The sequence below is a fragment of the Cnephaeus nilssonii genome (genome assembly GCF_951640355.1).
Source record: "Cnephaeus nilssonii genome assembly, chromosome: 23".
Lineage (NCBI taxonomy): Eukaryota > Metazoa > Chordata > Mammalia > Chiroptera > Vespertilionidae > Cnephaeus > Cnephaeus nilssonii.
The window spans coordinates 11,319,510-11,338,483 of record NC_137094.1 but is presented as its reverse complement, the minus strand read 5'-3'; the positions used below and the strand labels follow the sequence as shown (position 1 = coordinate 11,338,483).

At 41.0% G+C, this 18,974-nt stretch overlaps 1 protein-coding gene and 1 long non-coding RNA gene across 5 annotated transcripts in view; one reads left to right on the top strand and one right to left on the bottom strand.

Moving 5' to 3' along the window:
- The window catches only part of LYPLAL1 (lysophospholipase like 1), a 55,638-nt gene that overhangs the window by 35,520 nt on the left and 1,144 nt on the right, over nucleotides 1-18,974 (bottom strand). Inside the window, exon 1 of one of the 2 annotated variants that reach the window (XM_079763454.1) lies at nucleotides 4,449-4,577. The exons of the other annotated variant lie outside the window; for it this stretch is intronic. Coding sequence (XP_079619580.1) covers nucleotides 4,449-4,542 — 94 coding nt within the window. The 5' untranslated portion in view covers nucleotides 4,543-4,577. Of the gene's footprint in view, nucleotides 1-4,448; nucleotides 4,578-18,974 lie in introns of those variants that run through there. 2 annotated transcript variants of the gene reach the window in all.
- LOC307094531 overlaps nucleotides 4,656-18,974 on the top strand; it is a 503,912-nt gene continuing 489,593 nt past the window's right edge. For 2 of the 3 annotated variants that reach the window (XR_013813081.1, XR_013813082.1), the window contains exons 1-2: nucleotides 4,656-4,725; nucleotides 6,506-6,595. This is a non-coding gene — a long non-coding RNA (uncharacterized lncRNA). Of the gene's footprint in view, nucleotides 4,775-6,505; nucleotides 6,596-18,974 lie in introns of all 3 variants that reach the window. The other variant, XR_013813083.1, reaches the window with a different exon arrangement.

Here is an 18,974-nt window from a genome sequence, read left to right as displayed (position 1 = left end):
TTCATGGAAGGGCCCGCAAACCACAGGATAGTTTCACTAAGATGACTCAGGGTGGGAGCTGGCCAGCCAGAAAGACCAACCATGTGATTAGAAGGTTGGGGCTTTGAACCATATGATATCAGCCTGACCTCCAGGGAATGGAGGAGGCTGGAGATTTGAGTTCAACGCCAAATCAATCATGTCTATGCAATAAAACCCAAATAAAAACTCCGGATAAAAGTTCAGGTGAAACTCCCTTTGTGACAATATTCTTTTGAGTATTGTCATACCTCGGTGCTGGGAGTTAATTCATTACTAAGGATTACTGAGGATGACAAAAGATCCAGGTTTCCAACCCTCCCAGGCTTTCCCTACACGGCTCTTCTTTTGGCCGGTTCTAACTTGTATCCTTACGCCATAATAAAACTGTAATTATAAGAAAATAAATGAGGCTAGAGAAGCTGAAGGAACCTGACACATCCTGAGAGCATAGAAAAGCTAGACATATATTTTGGCAGGAAGGTGGCTTGCTCTAAGGATCACCTGGGAAACGGTGAAGACAGAACTGAAGGACAAAAGATGTGGGAGACCAGTTAGGAGGCTACTGTTCAGGTGACAGATACTAAGATGAGCGGAACAGCAGTGGAGTATACAGAAATAGGAACTAGAGATATTAGGAGCTAAAATTAACAGCAATTGGCAAGATATTGGGGGGGGGGGGGATGTCAATGGTGAAAGGTTTCAAGGCTGACAGTGAGACTTTTGGCCAGGACACCTGGTGAACAATATAGTGCAGAGACAGGAAATGCATGGAGCAGCTACTCCTTATTTTTTTTTTTTTTTCTTTCATAGAACTACTATCTCCTACTATATATATATCCTCCACTAGGACGTAAACTCCAGGGGAGCAAGGATTTCTTTGCTTTGTTCATTGCTGTACGCCCAGAGCTGAGAACAGTCCTTGCACAGAGTGGCCATGTAATAGATATTTCTTGAATGAGTGGATTAATGAATTAGGCTATTGGAGAAACATGTCTTGAGCTCAATTGTGACCTAAAATGGAGATACACATTTGTGCTTCCTGTATTTAGGTAAAGATACAATCTGTGGGCTTATATGGAGGTTAGCCCAGGGAGAAAAATATAGATGAGAAGAAGACCTTGGACCAAATATTGAGGAATCTCAACATTAATAGCCAGAGAAGGACGAGTCTGCAAAATAAAGCAGAGGAAGCAAACAGAGGTAGAAAGAACCAGGACAGTGTTTCAAGAAAGCTGAATGCTGCTGACAGTTCAAATAAGAGGAAGACTGAAAAATGACCATTACTTAGCAACACTGGCAACTTGAAGAGCCAACCCAATCAGCCGGCCAAGGCTCACTGAGATAGGCAGGCTGCTACTCCCTGGGCCCAGCTGGCAGGAAGCCAAGACCTTCCCTCTCCTACAACCAATCACCACCAGACTGAAGTCTGCTGCCTGTAACATCTATTTATTTATTTTTGGCAGGGGGTGGGGGCAGCAATTAAGTTTTTTTCCCTTGTTCACACATGAACACTAGCAGGAAAGACTATCCTTTCCTGACCTCCCCTCATGGAACTGCTAAAGAAAAATACCCCTGGGTGGAGACATCACATGGTACTGAGACATGTGACACTTGAAGAAGCATGTAGTCACACTGCGCAAGCACCAGAAAAACCTCGCCTCTGCATGCTTAGCCGTCACTTTCCCCACCTAAGCCCCTTTAAAATGCTCCCTGCCTTGGTTCGAGGAGCAGCCCCTGTCCCTTCCCTTTGTGGTGCTTACTTGTGCACAAGCAAACCTCCTTTCTCTATATTGGTTTCTGGTGAGCTCTTTTGATTTCTGTCCTGGGCAATAACAAGAACCCAGTGTGAGAGTGGTAGGACTCTCACCTGTGACCTGGAAGGCCCAGGTTCAATTCTCAGACAATGTACCAGGCTCTTCATTCGTTTCTGGTGATCTCTATCCTGGGAAATTGCAAGAAGCCAGGGTTTCAGTGACGTAACATTACCGTGGAGAAAGCAAGACAAGCACAGTTTGGGCCTGCATGAACCTTGTAACTTAGTGTGGAGTACAGACATTAAAATAGGTCATTACAAATATCATGAACACCTCTGAACTACAGTGTCCTAAGGAAATATGTAAGTGTATTCATGTAATCTGGGAGGCTGAACAAAGCTAGTTAACTGTCATTTGTTTCCACTGTCCTGAGAAAAGGTACTTCTTTGGTATTTTAGTAGCAGGAAAGGCTCAAATTGATTTGGTTTTATATAACTTCCACTCCCTCCCATTCATTCTATGGCTGCCATAAGTATTCCAGAAGAGAACCTCAAACTCTTAAGATTAAAACAAAACAGAACAAAACAAAACACCGGAAATCTGCCTCTAAATACTTTTCATCAAACTTGAAAAGCAAAGCTGAATGCTACAAAACACCATCCATCCACCCAGTTGCCAAGTCCCCCTTTTAAAAAGCCAGCACCTTATTCCAAGAGCACGGTGAAACTATTAAAACTGGTTTACCCATATTTGGATTAACCAGAAGCCAAACATCTCCTACCCCATAACCACATATATCCAAGTTTAATGTAAAATCATACTCCTAATAAGAGTTTTATTCGCTAAATGGAGCTCTTAATGTACAGAAATTGAATTTTAGTTGCAAAATTGGCAGAACTCGTTGGATAAATTCTTTAAGTACAGAGGGAAAAACATACACACACACACACACACACACACAAATACACACACACACAATGGACAACTCAGAGCTATATAGTTACAAGTTTTCAGAACTACAAGTTTCAGAGCTATAAAGTTACAAGTTTTTAAAATGTCATAATCTGAAACTGAAAAAAAAAAAAAGTAAGAATAGTTCATTTAAGCAAACTGGCCCAGGAAAAAAAACAGAACAAAAGCCTAGGAGTGTTCCCTAAAAATATTGTAAAATAATTAACTTATTCAAAGGAGTATGGTGCTGGGGAATTTCTGGGTGCTTATAAATGAATACCCTTGGAGCCCTGAACAAAATTAGTAATAGTCGCCTAGCTGTTACCTTAAGACACCTCACCTTCTAATTATGCTCTATCAGTCACGTCTTTCCCTTTAAACGTTATTGGCCCTTTTCTATTTCCAAAATGAAACAAACTCGTTCAATTTCTGTGTGAGCGTGTGTGTCTTTTTCACCTTACCTCTCCAGAACCCCGATCCTGGACCCAGAAAGTTCTCTGCTCAAGCCCCAACTCCTCCCCTACTTAAAGGGGATAACATCCAGGTGGCCTTGGGCAAGCTGATCAAACCACCTGAGACTCATTTCCAAAATGACAAACCTTCGCACCCACCGGCCCACTTCCAGGCCTCCGCTATCCGACCACCAACCTCCTGAAGCCTGATGACATAAGTCTCAGCTCCAAGACCACGTCCCCAGTCAAATCGGATGATCCCTTCATCTTCCAAAAGCCTTCAAAAGGCCAAAAACCACAGCTTTCCCCTGGCGATTCCCTTGGCAGTAAACCGTGCACCATCTTGGGACCCCGCCCCCTCCCTTCACAGCTGAACTCAAACTAATTGAGGTGTTTTTTTTTTTGTTTTTAACTTTAGGTAGGCCCCCTTCGAACACTGGCTGCATCTCATTTCTTAAACAGACACCTCCCCCCACCAAAAAAAAAAGAATAAAAGAAAAAGCAAAACCCCAAAACTAAAAACCATTTCCCAAGAACTTACCCTGGGCCAAGCACTAGGGGCGCAAAGATTAAAACCAGGGTCCTTACACCCGAAAAGCTCAACATCCAGAGGGGCAGACAGACAGGAGTGTCAATTACAGAGGAGTTTCAGAAACCTACAGAATTCAGGACACGATACCAAAGGCGGGCGGACTTGGCTGTGTGCTACACCTTGGGGTGCTTGGTGACAGGAAGAGGGGTGAAGGGGGGGGCAGGAAAGAGAGAATAAAAATTATGTACGTTAACGGTGCGTCTCAATGGCCTCCATCACTGTGGGATGCTGGAGGGCGAAGTGGCAGGTGACCCACTGCTGCTGAAAACCCCAATCCCTAATGGCTGGCCCTGAGAAGTCAGGTCTTTGTCCCCGGAAGAGGACTCACCTCACTAACGTGCTCTGTTTAAACTCGGGGGAGAGGGATGGGGGCTGGCAAGGGTGCCAAGGGGCACGTGTGGTGGACGGAGGGCTGGGCACGTAGGGCCGGAAGCCAGGACGCGGGGACAGTGACCCCAACAAAGAAAGGAAGGCAAAGGGGGGCGCCTGGGGAGAGGTAACCACGCTGCCCGTGTGCCCACCGGCGCGGGGCTACCGAGGGGCAGCCACCCTCTCCGAGTCCACCGGGCCCTATGGGGGTGCGGGGCCCGGCGCTTCCTCCGGCGGGGGGCGGGGGGGACGGCGCGGGGAGGGTGTTTCCCAAGGGGCAGGGAACAAGGACGTAAAACTGGAATCCACCTGAGCCGTGCAGGAAAATGAGGGAGGCGCTGTGCCTCCCAGCCGGCGACACCACGCACCGCTGCAGGCGAACTGACCGCGACACGGCCGCCATGGCTGCAGCCACAACCCGAGTCCCGCAGGCCCCGCCCCTCCGGCGTCCTACGTGCCCGCGCACGCACGCGCACGTACGCGCACGCCGGGCTGGGGGGGGGGGGCGAGGCGTGCCTGAAAACGCGCATGCGCGACAGGCCTGGCGCTGTCCCGCCTCTGGGTCAAGTCTGCAGCCAGCAGTTCTGTGAGTTCGTTTTTTTGCTAAGAATGGTTTTATAGAGGAGATAGCTTCGGTAAGGGCAAGGAATATGTATATATATATTTTTTTGCTGTAGGATTTTAAACGGAAATCCTAAACTCAGGACTTTTTTTAATTTGGAAATATATCGGTATTCATATGTTTGAAGTGGAACAGGTATCGACATATATTACCTTCCGCTTTGGAGTTTGAACAAGATGTAGCTAACTAGCTATTTATACTCGGGGTAAAATAGCACTCTTTGTATAGTTTTAAAAAAAATAGTTTACAAAGCAAATCTAATTTTAAAGAGGGACCGTTTCACACCCATGGGTTATTGAAAGAAATGGAAAATAAATGTAGGCCATGGTGTGGAAAACTTGGAACCCCGCGCATTGTTGATGGGATTGCAAAATGGTGCAGCAGCTATGGAAACAGTTCGGCAGTTCCTCGAAAAGTTAAACAGAATTCCCATATGATCTAACTAGAGACCCAATGCACAAAATTCGTGCCAGGGACTCGGCCCTCGCAGCCCCGGCTTCGCCAGAAGGTCATCCAGAAGGTTGTTTGGCTATCGAGTCTAATTAACATATTATGCTTTATTTATTATAGATCATTTCACTTCCAAATGTAAAGGCAAAAAGAAAAACACACACAAAGAACATGAAAGCAGGGCCGCAAACATACGTGTACACCAGTGTTGATGGCAACAGTATTCACAATAACCAACCCACATGTCCATCCTTGGATTAATGGAAAACAAAATGTGGTATAGACACACAATGGAATATTATTCAGCCTAAAAAGGAATGAAATTTTGATACATGCTACAACGTAGGTGACCCTTGAAAATATTACGCTATGTGAAGTAAGCCAGTCACGAAAGGACAAATATTGTGTGATTCCACTTACAGGAGGTACCTAGCATAGACAATTTTATGAAAGACTGAAAGTAAGGTAGTGGTTACCAAGGCCTGAAGGGAGGGAAAAATGGGGAGCTACTCTTTAATGGCTAGAGCCACTGAACTATATACTTAAAAATGGTCCAAATGGATAATTTTTAAAAATATATCTTTATTGATTTCAGAGAGGAAGAGAGAGAGTGAGAGATAGGAACATCAATGATGAGAGAGAATCATTGATCGGCTGCCTCCTGCATGTCCCCTTCTGGGGACCAAGCCTGCAACCCGAGCATGTGCCCTGACTGGGAGTCAAACCATAACCACCTGGTTCATAGGTTGAGGCTCAAACACTGAGCTACAATGGCTGGGCCAAATGGATAATTTAATGTTATGTATATATTATCATATTTTATAAAAGCACTCCTTCCCCCAAAATAGAATTACTTTCTATCTAAATATCTAACCACAGACATCTTTTAATACTGAGTGCTGTAGCCCTAGCAGGTGGCTCTTTTCCTCGTGTAAAATTCTAAACAACCCAGTGGAACTGTAAGTGCTATTAAACACCTGACTTCCATTCGTTGTAGTCTACATCACATTTAAGCCATTACAACTTATCTTTTGGGTTAAAGGTAATCACCCTACTCCCAAGCAACTGAGCTGCTTATCTATTACACTCTATGCTATCACACTGTTATACCAATGCTGTGGATGGGAGTCCACATGCCATTAGAAACCCAGCTCAAAAAGGAGCTTTTTGAGTCCTTTCACTAAAACCTACAGATCTTGAGCTGAGAGTGCTGAGAGTGGAGTCATTAAGGAGGACAGGATGGGTTGGGTTGAGTGCTGATGATGAATTCTCAAAACAATTCTTCTATCTCTAGACCCGCCTTCCCCAGGTGAATCTCGTTAACCTCCAAGAGCCAGGTGAGAAGAGGGCAGTGCTGTGCCCAGGCCACAGGGAGATAAGCCAGGTAAGGCTTTAAGTTCTACTCTTAGAACCCTGTTTACTACCGGAAAACCTTGCTGTGCATGACTCCATGCCTTTGAGATAGCAAAAAATCAGAAACAGTTCCTTCACAGCTGTGTTTATTATTATTGCTAGTAATAATAATAATAAGCAACTGACATTCATTGCATATTCGAGGTGCCAAGAACCATCTTAAGGAAATTCCCATAAAACTCAGAACTATTGCTATCTGTTTTTGCCAGTGAGGCTCAGAGGTAAAGAACTTGACTCAGGGTCATCCTACCAGTCCTTTGTAGAGTCTGGACTCACACGTAGGGCCTATCTGACTCCAGACTTTAGGTCCTTAACTGGTACCCACATTTACACATTAGCTCACAAAAATAAGACAAGACGCACACCAACTATGTTATTTAAACACAAAAAACAAAGCTGCTGGGATTTGGACTGTGGCCCTTGAGAATCTCTATCGATGAGGAGTTCCTGTGGTTCTTCACATGTCCCCAATTCTCCTGGTGTTAGTTCCTGGTTTACTTCTCCATCACAGTGACTACCTGTTTGAGCAGTACCTGAAGGTTGGGATTCTGAGTTTCACCTTGAACTTGAGTCTTCCCAGATTTCAGGATCATTATTTCGAATCGGCCAGATTCTTCCAAACTAATCAAAGTGCTCTTTTATTTCCAGTGATTTAAATGCTTGGCTATTGTTGCTATTCCTTTCATCTTTATTTATAGAACAAACAGAAGGTTTTAGATGACTATATTTAGAAATGCCATCTGGTAGGCAAACTATTGAACAAAAATGTTTTGTTCCTTTCATGTGACTGCAGTACTTTGAAATGTAATTAAGTTTCAGGATGGTTGTTTGCTTCTTTTATGGTGGATCTTTTGCCCTGTTGAACTTGGGGGGAAAATTATCCCGGGAAGAATTTTATTGGTACATTCTTTTATTCTTTGTGTATCTTTTAATTATTTTGTTGTTGCTCATTTGCTTTCAGCCAATCTGTGTGCCCATTATGGATGCACTCTTTTTTGCTAAGTTGAATGTCTAAACTAAGAGAATCAAGTAAACAAAATGAAGGCAAAACAGAAAAGTCTCCCTTTTTGCAAAGTTTCAATATCTGTTGGGCTCTAAACATATAAATGTCAGGGTCAGAGTTTAGTTTGCTGTTCCACTATGTGTTTAGAAATCCTTTAGGGCACACATGTTGGCTTAAAAAAGTGATTGAAATATTAGCCATTTAGAGTAGTATGTTTGGTATTTTCAAATGATTGCAATTAAATGAAATCACATTAGTCATGCAGACATTGCACAGTTATCTATTAGTTGTTTTACTCATTTTTGAGCATCCAGTTGTATCCTCTCCATTGGTTGTTTTTAAAAAATATACATTTTTATTGATTTCAGAGAGGAAGGGAGAGGGAGAGAGAAATAGAAACACCAATGATGAGAAAGAATCAACAATTGGCCGCCTCCTGCATGCCCCCTACTGGGGACCCAGCCTGCAACCCTGACATGTGCCCTAACTGGGAATCAATCTGTGACTTTGTGGTTCATAGGTCAGTGCTCAACCACTGAGCCACACTGGCCAGGCCATTGGCTGGTTTTTATCTGTTGCATTATTCAAAGGGACAAAGAAACACATGTACATAAACAATAGGTATACATTGGGTAAAATGCCCAGCATTCGATTTTTTCAAATTTTATAAATTGACAATGTAACTTTCTTTTGTGAAAACTGACTAGGAAAAAACTTAAAGGTCCTGAATTCATATAAAACAGAGCTAAATGCTTTAGAAAGGAATGGTTATATGAGATTGTAAACTTTAACATAGCCATTGTCTCCGTTCTTGGGATCTTAAAGATTTTCCTGTTCTGGGCTCAAATGCCCTTTATACCTGCTCTACAACATTTGTACATTTGATCATTTACTTTTCTGTCGTTCCCATTCCCCACTCTCATACAATAGGCCTAAAACAATCAACAAAAAATAAAGAGTTTTTCTTGAATGCTGCCACTGTGCTAAGGTCTTAGTAAGTATTCTCTTACTGGAAAGCAGACTGCAGATGTGTGTGTGTGTGTGTGTGTGTGTGTGTGTGTGTGTGTGTGTGTGAAGAGAATTTTCACTTAATTTTTCTCCCCTGTTCCCCACTAGTTTATATTTACATGGTAATTATAGGATGCATAATAGACAAAGGATGTTCAGAAATATCACTAACTACACCTGTGTCAATAGGAAAAGTATAAGAGATGAACAAACCATCTATTGAATAATTTACATTTTTTAAAACACACTAAACCTCAGCTTTTGGAACCACAATTGACTTATTTCAACTTCTTGCTTCAGTTTGTACCAATGATGATCTTTAAAAAACTGTTTATCTGTATAATTTATTTCTCTCTTCTAACAATTTGAGTATTCTTCTTGCTACCATTGAAGTCTAAATGGGAAAACATTAACAATATTTTGTTTATGAAGACAAGTGAGTTGACTGTAATAAAAATATCGATTCCTGTCTTGCTTCTCAGTGAGGAATGCCACCCATGAAGTGTGTTGGCATTTGAAATATGATTTCAAGAAAGCCAGAAAAAGTACATACCTGTACTTGCAAAAGTATGAATTATTTATTTTACTTCACAAAAAAATGTAAAATGCACTAATGTTCAACTTAGGCTGAAAACAATTTAATGACAGTTTTTACCTAAACTATATAAAACATTAAAAGGGCTTTTAATATCTTAACATAGTCTATAAGAATGTATATTCCTTTCTATCCAGCATAGACATAACATTTAAAATCTAAAAAATTAAAACATTAAAAGATAAATAATAACCAGTTTACATGAACTTAGTTATTTCTTTATTTTTTTTAAAAAGAGTAGATTCACATATGTTATATAGATTTAAATCTTCCTCTTTCCCATTAAAAAAATTGCTATTTATGTAGGTTGGTTTTTTTGTTTTGTTTTTTTTACATTGTGCAGGTGGAGTTGATAGACGAGAAAGGGTATTTCATGGTTATTAAAATTACTGAATATACTAACAATTGCTCTCTCTTGCCACTCTTGTCAGGGACTAGTTGTGCTCAGTCACATGGCTAACATCTGGAAGCCACTTGGAGTAATAGCTACCACCAACTTGTTGCTTGTTCAGAAAAGACATACTAGAACGGATGTACAAAAGGCAAATTCAGTGTTTCCCTTGATACATACATATAGACTCAAATCTCATCATTGTCTTTAAGCCGTTGTTTAGTCCCCTGAAAAGACCGAACTGTTAATAAACATGTTCTTTGTCTTAAAACAAACTTCCAGAAAACATAAAAATGCACTACACATGCAACCTCTTGATTATTTCAGTTCACACCGGACATGATTTTCATTTTGACCCTTGGCCTTGGCCATAAACACAAGGTGAATGCATTTTTTCCCTACAAGTTGTACTTTGTGTAAGTACCCTGTTTCCCTTATAACATCATTAAGGAGACTTGCTCATTTCTGACTAAAAAAAGAGAGAGGGAGAAGAAAAATATAGAGTGTGATATGAAAAGTCCAACCATACTCTTTGTACACAACAGCACTCATTTCTTAACCATGTTCCCCCAAATCTCTCAGGCTTTTCCAGTAGAGTCAATGCAAGAAGCTTCTCTAGGGATTTCATTTAAAAGATTCTGAATGTATGTTATATTTCACAATAAAAAGGGTATTAAAAAAAGATTCATGTGAGCTGATGAACTGATTTCTAGTACATTTTAAAAATGAAATGTATTTTCATAAACACTGACTTAATAATTATTCCAAGTGTGTATATATTTTTTGGGACACCCATATGTGTGTGTGTGTGTGTGTGTGTGTGTGTGTGTGTGTGTATATATATATATTTATTTTTTTTTAAAAATAACAGTCTATATCAGTGGTCGGCAAACTCATTAGTCAACAGAGCCAAATATCAACAGTACAACGATTGACATTTCTTTTGAGAGCCAAATTTTTTAAACTTAAACTTCTAATGCCACTTCTTCAAAATAGACTCGCCCAGGCCGTGGTATTTTGTGGAAGAGCCACACTCAAGGGGCCAAAGAGCCGCATGTGGCTCTCGAGCCGCAGTTTGCCGACCCCGGGTCTATATCATATGTTAGAAAAAAAGCTTGCTTTTATATTCAAAGGTTATGCTAATCATGGCAATTATTTGGGGATCTGAAGCTTAAAATGAAGCCCTTTGAAGAGAGAACTTGAATTTGTGGCTGTGACTATTGTTCCCAGAGGTTGACATTGTTTATAATTATTGTCTTTTTGGGCCTGTGGTTGACTAAATCCTTTCTTCAAGATGTCACCACATTCCCCATTACTACATTCCAAGATGTTGTGCGGAAGCTTCTTGCCCACCTCCCACACTGTTTGAAAGAATGCTTGACTGCATCTCTAAGAGTGTTTCTGTCTGGCCTGGCTATTGGCAGTTGGTTCCCATAAGTTCTCTTCAGTCTTTTGGGTTTTTGTGCCTAGCCCAGTGAAGTCGTATTGTGATGGCCAGCATTTCAATTCACATGGATGGAAAAAATTCTCACGGCAAGTGATGCAAAATCAGTGATTTCTCACGTGTCCAGATGTCTCAAGGTCACATAAAATGGTCCAGTATTTCCCAAATGTCCGAGTTGTAAACACAATTATGATAACCCTCTAGTACAGAGTGAAGTCAGGAATCAGTGTTGGCTTCCTAGAGATGATGTGGGTATTATGGCCTTTGTGTTGTGAGTCATCCTAGTAGTTCAACTGGGTATCAAAAACCTAGTAAGTGCTACCTGAGGATTGGTAACAGGAACTTTTCATTCAATGTAACCAAGTTAGTTAAAATATTTTTTAAAATATATTTTATTGATTTTTTTACAGAGAGGAAGGGAGAGGGATAGAGAGTTAAAACATCAATGAGAGAGAAACATCGATCAGCTGCCTCCTGCACACCCACTACTGGGGATGTGCCCGCAACCAAGGTACATGCCCTTGACCGGAATCGAACCTGGGACCCTTCCGTCCACAGGCCAATGCTCTATCCACTGAACCAAACTGGTTAGGGCAGTTAGTTAAAATGTTAACAGCACTGGTGGATTTCCATTTATAACCTGAGCACTAGAACCAAGAGAATTGACAAGTCTTAATTTACATTTGCTTTCTGTAGCTCAGAGGATAAATATAGCCACAGGACGATGAGAGAAAATATGCATCTTAAGGCTGTCTGCTTACTAGTTAGAACCTAGTACAATTGACCAAGTGCTTCTTATTTTCACTATTTTGGTGTATGTGATGGGAAATTGAGTAGTAACATTAAAGTAATATTATTGATGGGGAAATAGATCTGTTCTTGGTAATTGACCAAGTGCTTCTTGTTTTCACCATTTTGGTGTATGTGATGAGAAATTGAGTAGTAACATTAAAGTAATATTATTGATGGGGAAATAGATCTGTTCTTGGTAATCATCCGCCATTTGTAGGATTGGCATTTCTTTATGAGGAAAATACTTCAGTGATGCATTTTATTAAATTATGGAAGATAAAAATAGTAGCACAACTCAGCTCATGTAATTATAGCCCCTAATTGTGTCCAATAATATATACTTCAAATACTTTGGGGAATTTGAAAAAGGTTACTTTTCATAGTAATTGCATTTTCAGTGCTTTCATCAGAATTGCCCCTTTTCATCCTATTATTTAGTAATTGGCACATGATTTTGGACTACCCAAATGGCACTTCTCCCAAATGTTAGGAATTCTTTTTCACTCTCTCAGTTAGCACTTATATTTTTGTCTTTATTTACTATTCCACTAAATATCTGACGCTCTGAGTATTTGATTATATAATGGTTGAATCTATTGAAGTCATTTATTCTACCAAATGATAGAGAATAATCACAGTGCACTTGCCTCTCTTTTCTTGCTAAACTTGTTCTGGCTCCATCCAGTTAATTTCTAGGCCCTGATAAAGGGATTTCTTCTCATGATTTACCTGTGACAGTTTGCTATAATGGTGTAGTTTGCATGACTTAGTAGGCCGCTGTGACTAGGACATGGTAAACTTGCAATAGATGTTTGCTGATTGAGTGTCAAATAAATGGCTAGTGAGTAGCTGGGTGAGAGAGAGGGAATGAATGGCCATCAGCTACGAAGCCAACCAGCCCAAGAAAAACAGCTGGATCCTGATTCTATTATTTAATATAAGTTCCACGAGAACACTTTGCATCATTCTTTGAACGCGATGATCGTTATTCAATAAATATTTGTGGGACGTAATGTTCTCAAAATCCTCAATTTCTGCATTCATATTATGTATTTATCTTGTTAGGGCAAGCTCAGTCTCCTTGTAAAAGGGATAATCCTGTTTCACTACTGGATAAATAGATCATTACGCAGGGTTTCCCACAGCTTTCCTAGAAATGACCCCTTTGAGGTTCAAAAAGGAACAAAAAAGTGATTAGATGTTATAAATGTTATGCCACTTCTTATTGCACATAGTCCTCAATAAAAAGAAAATCCCCCACGGCAATTCTGTTTGCCCCATGGGTCTCATACCATAAAGTTTCGTTCTTACAGCATCTACATTTTGGCATTTGTTTGTCAAAAATGGGGTGGAGGTAAAAGTCTTCGTTTTGCCAGTTTATGTGATGCCATAAAGCAGCATTTTTCATTTTTCAACACTTATTAGCTCAGCTCCCCAGCTGTGTCGCACCACGCCCTGGTGTGAAATTGAGAAGGGAGAACTCTGACAAGTTTATATTAGCTTAAATTTATACCTTTTCTTTTGGGTGGGGGAAGGGTTTTTTTTCTTTTTCTTTTAAAGGACATTATAATTGTGTGATTTTGCATCATAAAACTTGTATAACAGGAACTAGTGCCTTATGGAAATGATTATCAGTGTATCGTGTTCGACTCTCCTACACAATTATTAACAACTATGTAATAGAGGAAAAGTGAAGCAGGAAGTTACTGAATTAATTACTTGATGAATTAATTGACCCATTTAATCTAAGTGTTTTTATTTCCTGCAAAATAGATATATTTTTATGCCCTACTTGATAAATATGCTCAAAACTGGGCCAGTAGAGAAAAATAAAAGCTCAAAAATCTACCTAAATAGTTGGATTTATATGTAATTATTATTCATCTATTGGCTTCAGATCTTTATTTCCCTTGTTTTCTGGAAAGCAGTTTCAAAAACACAGAATGAAATTGCTTCCCCAGAAGGTTTGGCATGGCCGGGAGGAAATGGGTTAAAGCAATTACCATGGCCTGATGTAGCACATTCAAACGTAACGATTGACCACAAGCTAAAAATTGTAAGATAAACAAACGGAGTCGTTGGCTTCTGCTTTGGGCCTCTCTCACACACCCTAACGCGTGACAAGCAAAGGGAAGATTCTCAGAGCATTTTTCCAAGATCCCTCGTGAGTGAGACAAGGACACATAAACTCGCGTAAAGCTCTTCATACTTACATTGTGTGAAAGGCTTAGAAGTCAACACACAATCAGGCTTTCAGCCTTCTCCTAAGTAATGCTTCTCACTGGAGGGAAGCATGGAAGAGCCTTTACAAATCCTGAACAAGGCTTGGAAAATAGGCCAGGTTCTCCCAGCCAGCCAGCCCCATGTGTCAGGACTTGCATAATGCCCAGGCTGGCCCTGCCAGCAGGTAAAGCATCTCTCCATGTGCTCAGAGCAAACTGGAAGCGGCTTGAATGGGCCTCATGGCTTTGTTTGCACATGTCAGATGCCGAATAACCATCATTAAGTCTTCTTAAAATCTTGAAAATCCAGGGCGATATTCCACAGGGTGAACTCTTTTAAACCTCAAACTCCTCATCTTATCCCAGAAGGAAAGCCAGGACACTGGACATTTCAGCAGGCGACATTAACCCTTCTGCCAAGTGAAGAGACTCTTGTGTAGAAATAAGGGAGGCATCTTTAAGAGACCTCACTGAAGCCCAAATCCCATCTTCTAACCAGGGCTGTGAGGTACCAGGGAACCGCAGCAGCAGGCAAATGAGTAGCGACTGACATGGAGAGACCCAGCCTGGAGCAGAGGGAACTGCATTTGGGAAGAGGGAGAATTGGTTTCACTGGCAGCCCCTGGTGCTTTGACCAGTGGAAGAAAATAGGAACCATCTCTCAAATAACAGCCACGTGGGCAAAAGTTATGAGCTGGTCTTCTTCACCAGCCTTTATGTGCACACCCTCTTTTAACCTGGGAAGACACAAAAGAAGGCTAGCTTTTAGAAACATCTCTCAGATCAGAGTTGATTTTTTAAATTTATTTTTATTTTAAAAAATATATATTTTATTGATTTTTTTTTATTTTTTACAGAGAGGAAAGTAGAGGGATAGAGAGTTAGAAACATCGATGAGAGAGAAACATCGATCAGCTGCCTCCTGCACACCCCCTACTGGGGATGTGCCCGCAACCAAGGTACATGCCCTTGACCGGAATTGAACCTGGAACCCTTCAGTCCACAGGCCGACGCTCTATCCACTGAGCCAAACTGGTCAGGGCGATTTTTTTTTTTTTTTTATAATAGAAGAGTGACATGATCATGTGTGTCACAAACCAGTTCTGACAACGTAGAAATAACTTCTGGGACGATATATTGGGTAGGTTGCCAGAGGCTGGAGGAGTGTGGACGAAAAAAGGGGCCACATGCTAACCTGACAAGCTCAGGGAAAAAAGTTCAAGGACTTACAAAGGAAAAGGAAGCTGAGTAAGAATGGGGAAGAACGGCTAAACGGCCATAAATGCATATAGACATTTTAAAGGAGCTAATCTACATTGTCATCAAATTTGTACCAGTAGCGACGGAATCGAAACAGCAGAAATAAACAATTCTTTGACTTTGTATTGTGGATAGCAGGACAGAAGGTCAAGGTGAGGGGCATTGTTGATGAGAATGCAGTACCGTCTAGGCTAAGGAGGGAAAGAAGTAAGCCAAGAAAGGACGGGTAGAATGGGAAAAGAATGAGAGGATAAAGTCTGCAGGTCTCTAATGGGGTCTCTGAGCCAATTTAGTGAGAAGCAGGAAATGAGAGGGATGAAGGACAGGAAGTTACATATGATAAAGGACATAGAGAGTGAATCATGTCCAAGATGTAATGGCCTTGTGAGAAGACACCTTGAGGAAGTAGGATTGAGCAGGATCTTTAAGAACTGGTAGAGTTTTAATGGTGGGGAAGAAGAGGGACATTCTGTGTCCAAAGTAAAAACAAACAAACAAACAAAAAACAAACAAACAAACAAACAAAAAACAGTGGGGACAGGCTGAAAGAGAAATCGTGAGGCCAGAAGGAGGGGGAAGAAAGCAGAGTGAACACCCATCTGTCTAGAACAGAAGTTGTAGTGGAGATGATGAGAAAAAGAAAGATGGATAGATGGATTCTAAATAGGTTTTCAAACCCTCCTACATTATAGAAGGGTTTGAAAATCCATTACAGGATTAGGGCTCTTATCTGGTGGACCACAGGGAACCATAACAAGATATTAAGCAGGGGAATGCCATGAAGAAAGCAATGTCTCAAGCACATTTACCTGGATAAAGAGTGTGGGAGGGATTTCAGAGAGAAGGAATCCCTGCCTAAGAGGGTCATCCAGAAGGCTCAGGTGACAGGAGCTGGGAGGTCTGAGAGCCGGAGGAATGCCGAGAAGGAGACCGCATCAGTTAAGAGATGAAAGCATTTGATGACAAATTCAATGCAGGGAACACACACAAGGAAGAGCTACAGCGCTTCTCAAGTTATCAGGCCAGGGCACCAGAAAAGAACCCTACCCCTGAGGGATGTGGGGGGACACTGGACAAAAGAGTGTGTAGGGTGGCATGTGTCAGAGGATAATGGTCCACCCGAGAGGATCCACCCGGCGCTTCTTGCTTGTGCCGTGAAAAAATAAATCTGATGAAGCTACAGGATGTCCAGAAGTCATCATCAAAGTTATCAGCATGGTATTTGCTTCATGAAAACGGGCCTGCGACAGAGCAGTACACGGTGGAGAGGTAACAGTAGCAGGCACTAGCCTGGCATGAAGAGGTGTACCTAAAACCTATATAGTTAGTTTTATTAACCAATGTCACCCCAATACATTCAATAAATTCTTTTTAAAAAGCTAAATAAAATAAGAAGTTGGGGGGCTCCCTTTGTCGCTTTGGAGCAGAGATTTCTGGGGAACCGGCTCTGTTAATGATGGCTACATTCCAATTTCAAAAGCTTTAGGAGAGGATAATATGAAAAAGACCATTTAATCACACCTTGACTTTTTTTTTTTTTTTTTTTTTCCGGTCACAGCTGCACCAGGGTAGCAGGCACCACGCTGGGAGCCCTACCTTTGATTACAAAGCATAAAATTTTTACAGGCTTTTTTTTTCTCCCTAATAAGTTAAAATTTGGGGTCTCTTCTATGATTCATTTGGGTAATAATCCGTGACAAAATAGTCAAAAGTGCATAAATGGACCCAGCTAAATACGTTTTTAAAAAATGATCTTTGATGGACCCTAGTTATTTAGGTTGTGGAAAAATGTGAATTAGTGACTATTTTAAATGAACTTTACTGTGCAATAGATTTCAAACTGGGCTAGATCAGTAGTAACCAAGGGCAATAAAAAATATTTCTTGAAATGGTTGTTTGATGGCAGAAATATGACAGTATTTTATTATATTTTTGGAATTCATTCTAAAATATTTCCTTTAAGTTTATTTTTCTGTAACATGCCTTTTAAGAGCATGTTGATTTATAATTATGTGGAAGTGTGCTACACAAAGCAAAAAGGTCTCTTGACTATAAGTGGGTTTTGTTCTTGTTATTAGACCATCAAAAGTGAAAGTAAATGTTGCCAGTAATGACTTGTGTTTTCTCCATGAGAAGTGTGATTAACAGAATTTTTCCCCACCTAGAGTGTGATTTACAGAACTTTTAATTTACTTCTATATTTAGGATCTCTGATTCTTTGGTGGATTCTAAAGTCATTGAGATACTTTTTCTAATTCTTTATAGAATGGGCCATAGGAGGGGTATGTTGGCTCCGTAGGGCCACCATCATCAATTGGCACAAACTGGGTGACTTAAAAAGCGAAAATTTATTCTCTCACAGTTCTGAGGACTGAAGTGTGAAATCAAATGTGATCAAGGTCATTGACCCTCCTAAGCTTCTAGGGAAGTATTCCTCCTTGATTCTTTGAGCTTCTGGTGGTTCGAGGCAATCTTGCTCTTTCTTGGTTTGTACTGCATCACTCGAATCTCTCCCTCTGTCTTCATGTGACATTCTTCCCTGTATTCCTGTCTCTTGTGTGTCTAGGTGTCTCTGTGCCCAAATCTCCCTCTCCTTTCTTTTATAAGGACCTCAATAGTTGAATTCCGTGTCCATGCTACATCCAGGATGATTTCCTCTAAAATCCTTAACTGATTACATCTGCATAGACCCTATTTCCAAATAAAGTAACATTCTCAAGTCCTGGATAGACATCAAATTGGGGGGAATGACAATATTCAACCCACTAAACGTGGAAATAATATTGTCTCATGCTTGCCTTATTTCACATCGGCCCGGCCAGCTGTAGAGAGGAGGGCCTCCTGGGAGGAGTGGCTGACACTGTGGAGGCCTCAGGACAGAGCACAGGAAGTGATCTGGCAGAACAAACATCCTTTGGGCCTTGCATGTTCCAGGGTGGGTTTATTGGATGAACTTGCAGCCAGATCCTTGGCCTTGCATGAATCTCCCAAAGTCTCTTGATTCTTCTATTTCTGGGAAGCATGATCAGTAAGTTCTATCCTGATATCTAAGCCTAATTCACCACGTGCGAGCCTAGAGTGTAGCCAACCAGACTCGCTGTCTATTCGAGGCTATGGTTTGTGTCTTAACAAATACTGCTAATAGCTCCTGTGTTCTCATTGAGTCTCATTCCTATCGGTGAGGTGGGTGGATGAGGTGGGATTCAGAGACTTGTGAAAGAACATGATGGTCATCTGTAAGAAGTTCAGGAAATGTTGTGTGAGCATGGAGGCTCTGCTAGAAGGTCCCTGAGCCAGAAGTAGAGCGAACATATGCTGGCCATTGGTCCAGTGCTATGGATTATATCATACGCCTCATGCCTTAGTGGTCATGAAGCGGGGCTTCTGGGACCAGGATCTCAGTAACTCGATGATTTCTTCAAGCCTCAAATATTTTATATGTAGAATGGGAATAATAATTGTAACTCCTCTTAGACTTGTGGTGAAGAATAAATCAATCTATGCAAGTATTTAGAACAATGTCTGACACATAGCATGCATTTAATACTGATCAATTGTTATTACTACTATACACAAGGTACTTTAGTTGAACAAATGTACACTTAAGCGTTAAGTATACATAACGCTTAACCTCA